Below are 7136 nucleotides of genomic sequence, written 5' to 3'. Positions count from 1 at the left end.
TTCTAACCACCCGGGCCGGGCTTCGCCCCGCTACCACTAAACGATCCATAGAAAAGATCAATATCTACAAACTCTACATCGATGGCACCTATAGGGTGCCACTTCTCGGAAACCATCATTCACCGTCGCGGTAACCAATAATTCGCACCGATCGCTGCCCACCACCCCATTACTAACACACCCGTGTGCGTGTGCATTTATTAAAATCCTGTGCTCAGCAGCGTAAGTATTTACGCTTCGAAACTTCACATCTCGCACCCCGTAAGCCTGTGGAGCTTGGCAGGCATCGGGGTTGGCCTTTTTCCCGAACCGCACGGTGTCCTGGTGCAAGGACGACACACTGGCAAAATGCACCATCGGCGCTAGCTGTTCCAAATGGCAGTGCATTTTCGCGATCAACCCTTCCCCACCGTTCAGTGTAGGCGAGGCAGGGATGGTCTCGGCACTGAATGTGTTTTATTTATCAACAAATAACAAACAGTTTCCCACGCAAACCTCCCGAGCCCGGGAGAGCCCGCGGAACGCGCGAGGAATAATTACGCACAAATGAATGTATTTTCGAACCGGCAAGTGGCTATCCGTGTACGCACGGTACGGACCGCGGGCGCGGGATGTTTTTGGGATGGAAGATATTATGTTTATAACTGAATGCATTTAACTTGAAAGTGGTAGCAAATTGACCCACCATTTAATGCATTCACCAGACCGGAGGCTTATCATCTCGAACTGAACTGGTGAGGCGAATATTTTAATAGGGATGCTTTTAATAGTGCATTTCATGCGGGAGGCATTGTCTTGCAGTTTCATAACAGATTAAAATGTATGGAAAAAAATTGGAAAGGAACTTAATGTGGCAGATAAAAAATACATTAATTGATGCATCAGTTAGTTGATTTTTGTTTAATAATTTATACAGATGTGCTTAATGAATTGCCACAAAATTAGTTGCAACATTTGTTTCTAAACATATTAAATTATTATAAACTCTTTGAACATTGTACCAATAAAAGTACATGTGAATATATATTTTCTCAATCATTAGTAACTCCAACCGAAGCATTTCTTATTGTGTAAAATAATTTAATAATGCTATGTTAATGCTAGTTTGTTTCTTTGCTACATGTGTTCTATTCTAGCGCCATCTATTATTGTGCAGATGAAGCAAGAAGAATAACATTTCTCGATTAAAACTTGAACATGACTGAATATCTCCATTGCATCGGTTTATCATGCTACTAATTTGTATTTCAAATCTATTAAAGCCAATACAATATGATAAAGTTAAACTAAAAGTTGCAATAGCGATTAAGCCTGGAGCAAATTGGCCCACATTACCCAGTGGCACATTCAACTTTCGCACAATAATTGGTTCCTATGCAAATGTCTTTCATAGTTATTGCTTTTTATCGATATTTCTTAACTTCTCTGACGCTGATATGTGAATACTACCGTTTGTGTAATAAATATATCTATTATACTACAAACATTCATTTACCAGATAACTTCAAATTGCATTATATAAATATAAAATAAAAGCGATAACAAAATAATTACCGTATTTCATTACCAAAATTATCCTTCGCTATCTCAATAAAACGATTAATTCTCCCAAAAGTTTCAAACCATTTTCAAAATGGTTAGAAAAATATATTTCCCAGAATGTCAATGAAATGTCCACCACGGTCGATGGTTCCATCCCTTGGTGATCAATACAAAACATCTGCTGTTTGCCGTCCTGCTTGCCATCCCACACTCACGCACCCGCTACTTCTCGTTCAGCAGGCCCAACACTCGAGCGAACCGAAAGCTTCGATGAGGTTTTCCTGCGAAATAAAACACGTCGAATCGAAATCCAACAGTATGCAGTTGCAGTCACTTTTCTGTGTAATTTGATTGCCTTTGGCTTCCTCAACGTCGACCTCTGTTCGTTGTTGCGCGTGTGAAAGTGTGTTCATTATTTCATGCCCGAAGACGAATGTGTATGAATGCTCCGTGCGCAAGAGCGGTAAACGCGAAACAACGTGATCGAATCCGCACCGCGTTTACCGTAGTAGTTGAAAGCCACGGCTAGTGTTATCGGACGGCAGCAGACACAGCGGAAAAGTTCAATAATCCCGTAACCGAGTGGTCCCAGTTTACCTGCCGCGCCCGCTGCGATTACCAAAAAGGAGCGCTTGGTGTGATTCTAATTTAATTTGCAGCAAGACCACGACCCACCTAACGGACAGGAGGACAAACGCCTTTTTTTGGGGCTCGCGAGTTGAGGAATTCTTCACAGGAAAGTATCCAAATTTCCAAAGCAAAGCGAAGAAGATAGTTTCGCCGTCCATCAGTGTGCGGAGATATGAGTAGCAGTGCCTCATCGTCAACGGCTGGAAGTAATGCCGCTGGTGCAGCAGCAACGAACCAATCGGGACAGGCCGGTGAGGTCGGACACGCTACGGACGGAAGTACCAACAGTGGACCGGGTGGAAATATCGTGGAAAAGCAGCAAAGTGGTGGCGGAGTACCTGGCGGCCACCCGGGAACGGAACCGCGAACCTCTTCGCCTGCCCACCATCGAAACGGGGGTGGCGGTGTGGTAGGGACCGGTGGTGGCAGTACCACTAGCAGCGGTACCACCGGAACGGTTCTGCGTCGAAAGACGAACGTTTGTCTCATCTGTGGCATCTACACCAATCTGTCTCTCAACATATTCGAGCCCCGGAATGGACCGAACATCGTCGATGTGATCTACGAGAAGTACAAGTTCCGGGTAAGTGTGACCACCGTGGTATATGGGCGGCCTGTATGGCGGATCATGGAGGATTCCTTCACTGTTCACCCGTAGCCGTAAAAGTCTTGATTATCGATTTTCCCTGTTCGTGTTCCGCTGCCATTCATGCGAGTTAGGGTCAGAAGGAAGGGAGTGGGGTAGGAAGGCAGGGTGCAGAACGGATGAACAGGATGAAGGGATACTTTTACAACATCAACTTTGCTTGCTCTTGCTCTTCTCCTGCGCCCTACGGGTGTGTGTAAGCGAGCCTTTTATGTGTGCTTTTATTGTTCCACAAAGCATGCTCGCATGATGACCTGCGCGTACGCTTGTATAGGTTGATGTGCTGTCTCTGTCGGGCCCTTCTCCCGCTTCTTCTGCCGTGTCGGTGGGATGGATGCAAGAGCGACGCGGGAAAGGATGTTTTATTGTCACACACTGTGCGTAAGGTATGGAACGCAACGGACAAGATACGGGCCCGCGCAAGACGTTTCCAATCGTACGACGTATTGTGCTGTGTGCCGGAATTGAACAGCTGGCAGCCTTTTCCCGCTCTTCTTATGAGCGTTTTCGTATTCGGGGATGGGACTTTTATTGAATACCGATCAGATCCCGTTACAGACATCCCCATGGAAGGCATAACGACAGTTAAGATGTGATTTTGATGAGTAATTATCACATTAAATCACATTTAGAGAAACCTTATTTTATGATACTTTACACTAACCCTTTACTTATTTACTTTTAGGCCGAACGTGGTGACAACGCGGACAAACACATCTGCTTCAGCTGCAACAACTGGCTCATCAATTGGTACTCGCTGCAAAACACTTCGTCTGGCAGTTCGCGAACGTATGAACCGGCACCATCGACAAGCCGCTCGTCCTCGGCAGCGGACAGCAGCAACAACAGCCGGCACGGTCGACACCATGCCCATAAGCCCCGTACGAAAAGCCATTATCGAAACTTTTCCGCCACTGGCGCATCGAACGATAAGGAAAATCGACAACAAATCCCTGCACCCATTCCAGATCAACATGGTCAGATATCTTCCACGACAAACACGACGCCCGAAGAAGATCACACAAGATCTCCCCACGCTAGCGTGCATCCTTACTCGAAAAAGATTAACAACGCTGCCGCAAGCTCACGATCGCGATCGTTTGTGCTCAAGGAAAGGAATGGTCAAAGAGGTGAGCCACCGACTGGTGGTGGTAAGCAGCACTATCCCCTGCAGGACTCTGACAATGTTGTGTCGAGCAGCACGGAACATTACCTCGATCCGTACACGTTACTAGTCAAACCGTTCGAAAACCGTCTAATAGAAATGCTCGAAGGGCAAGGCACCAGTGTAACGAAAGAAACCGTTACACCTACTAGCGCACGCGTCTGGACACCGCGGACAACGAGCAATAGCGCCAACGGAAACAGCGTGACCGTGGTCGCTCGACGAAGCATCGATGTAAATGGAAACGTTTCGCCGCCCGTACCACCAAACGACACGGACGAAGATGACACGAAGGAAATTGTCATCAGCTTCGATACAGCCCTTTCGGAGGTGATCGATGTGGTTCCATCACTGAAAGCTATACAATCGTGGAACGTTGATCCGGTAAGATCGTTGCCAGCGGATCCGGTACGATCGTTACATAAGCGGTTATCCTCCGGTGCACTCACTGTTTCGGTAATCAACGGTACAGGAATGTCCAATTCCGGTGCTTATTAATAGAAAGGGGAGGGTGGGAAGAGGGGAGAGCTATCACAGCTAAAGATCGCCAACAAGGCGCCGCCATGTGTGAAAGAAAAACTCTAGCTAAAGGGTTAAACCACCATTTGTTATTAGTTAAACCATCCCTTTAACCGGGGAGATGCCAGGACAATTAAAAGCCGGTACCAAGTCTGCTAGCTGGATTGTTATACTAGCGTTTAGTTACGGAAACACATCGTTCAAGAACATGTAAGCTACCAAAACAAAACGAAATAGAAGAAATGAGGCAAATGTAAGTCGTTACACATTACCCATACGGATAGCGGATACACGGCCGTAACGAGAATACGGATACCATTTGCCATGCAGTTAAGCAAGAGGGAGCTAAAATAGGTGTATAGGAAGAAGCAATACGTCTCACTAGAACAGCAACTATACGAGCATAGAGGATAGAATATGGTTAACCAAGCCACTGACTGGACTATTTTAGTTTAATTTTGTTTAGTTATCTCTAGAGTGTATCGTCTAATGAATTTTTCGGGAATAATCTTTAGTGCAGTCATTCAACTCGTCAGCCTACTCTCAAAATATTCATGAACTTTTAAACATTCACACATTCTCTAAAATACAATCCTGAAGGATTAATGTATCGCGAAGACATAGGATTCTACGATTTTTTGATCGTTCTGAATTTTTAATTCTTTGGGGAAATCATCCATGATTTTTTACAAATCTTCGAAAATTCATGAGTTTAATAGTGATTCAGAGGCATAGCGGCACTCATTCAGTTCAAAGATTCATAAATCTGAAGCAGATTCACCCACCATTTAGTTATCTCCCTTTAAACTCTCAACAAACCCCATTCTTGTACCGTGAGTGGGTAAATTTTGATAATTCGTTGTAAGTCTAGTGTAGCTTAGAATATTTGGATCTCAATTAAATTATCCCGCATCGGTATATAGTGGACATCGATACATTCCCCTTACATTAAGTACCAAAATTTGTCGAACAAACCAAACACCTTTTTCGTATCCGCTTTAACGTCCACGTGGAGATGAAGGATAGGCAGATAACGCAAAGCCAGATATTGGGGGCACGATCGTGCTTAAAAAAGACGAGATACTTGCTTTTAGTGGAGCAACTGTTAGTACGATCAATATTTTTAGCCTCTTTATTTTTCACTCTCTTTTGTATTGTTTAACCGGTGTATGAGCTTGATCGGCGCGATGCGTTAACGCAAAGAAAAGGTAGCTTTCATATTTGCATTGTTATACACACTATGTTGTGTGCGTAATGGCCAGCAGTGGCATTATTGTGTATGCTGGTGGTACAAAAGTACGTGTCATAGTATTACTAGGCAAAAACAAAACAACAAAGTTAGCCCTGTGCAAACTCATACAAGTAAAACAAATAGGAAATGAGGAAATGTTGTAAAATGTCACGTTCGAAGAGAATTGTCTGTATCGAAACGGATCCGTAAATCAAAACAGCGTTTTTCATCTCTGTTTGCGTGCCCATCTACGCAATGATGACGGTGTTGTCCTGGAAACCGGAAACAATCAGCAAGATAAACCGTGCTCAGGAAATTCGTTCGGCCTTCTCGATCGCAGCAGCCTTATGTAATGAATTGGCTTTTTGGTCGATCTGCATTTCCTTTCGGGTTTTTTTCGAAGCAAGACGTATCGTGCAGTGTTCTGAAGAAATTCCAATAACGAAAATAGAAGGAAGATACTAACAGCAAAAACAAAAAAAAACTGAAAACTTGCTGAATCTTTACTTTTTTGCGATGATTTGGTAGTTAAATTACGCACTATTCATGTGTGGTAATCGAGCTGTGTGTTAGATGCTTTGTGAGCCCTGTTCCTATTACATCCGCCTGCGCATCGATATATCGGTGTCGGATGTATGAAGAAATTCTACGGACGATAGTTCCGGAGCTGATCACTTTTGCTTCGGACGAATCAAGGACGGGAGGACGCACAAGTGAAGAGATTGATCGTTTCCAAAACGAGGATTTGCTTCAACAGAATTTGTAAGGTAAGTTGCTTTCATAAACTGTTTGGTAGAGTGAACGGACTTGAACTGTGATTTAATTACTCTACCAAAGGATTGTTCCTTCAATAGCTTGTAGCTTTTTCCGTGAGTGTATGAGAATAACCTCCATATGTGTTATTATACTCTTCCTACATACAATAGTACAAACACATTCCATCCGCTCTAATCAATGATATTGCGATGATAGTAAAAAAAAACCAGGTCAATTTAATTTCATATCAAGTATTTTCCCGAGATATGCGGATTTCAAAAATCACATTATGTAAAGTTTTTTTATGAGCATTTAAAGTAAAATTTTACACTAATTAGCGAAGCAAACGAAAAAATTTCAATTTTTAATGTGCTTCATAGCGGGAAAGTAATTATGCGATCCTTTAATACTAAATGTAAGCGATATGTTAAAAGAAAATTTGATTCACGTAGATCTCTATGAAACGCATTGCCCGCGAATTTCGGGAAATAACTGTTCATACAACGATGCGTTTGTATTATTATATCCAAAATAATAACAACCATTGACATTTGCTACACAATCCAATATGGTTGCCAGCGGTACGATGACCCAGCCTGGCGTTACTTCACTCGCCGTTCCAACCGAGCGGAAGTGACCGGATAATC

At 43.4% G+C, this 7136-nt stretch overlaps 1 protein-coding gene across 1 annotated transcript; it reads left to right on the top strand.

Annotated features, from left to right (window-relative positions):
- Positions 1-2344: 2344 nt before the first annotated feature.
- Positions 2345-4481, top strand: LOC128718519 (uncharacterized). Its single transcript, XM_053812142.1, has 2 exons — positions 2345-2755; positions 3504-4481. Exons 1-2 carry the CDS (start codon positions 2345-2347, stop codon positions 4479-4481), a joined length of 1389 nt encoding a protein of 462 aa, XP_053668117.1.
- The last annotated feature ends 2655 nt before the right edge of the window (positions 4482-7136 follow it).

Source organism: Anopheles marshallii, chromosome 2, assembly GCF_943734725.1.
Source record: "Anopheles marshallii chromosome 2, idAnoMarsDA_429_01, whole genome shotgun sequence".
In the NCBI taxonomy this organism is placed as follows: domain Eukaryota; kingdom Metazoa; phylum Arthropoda; class Insecta; order Diptera; family Culicidae; genus Anopheles; species Anopheles marshallii.
Note: the sequence above shows the minus strand (reverse complement) of the source record. Positions and strands in the feature narration are given on the sequence as shown.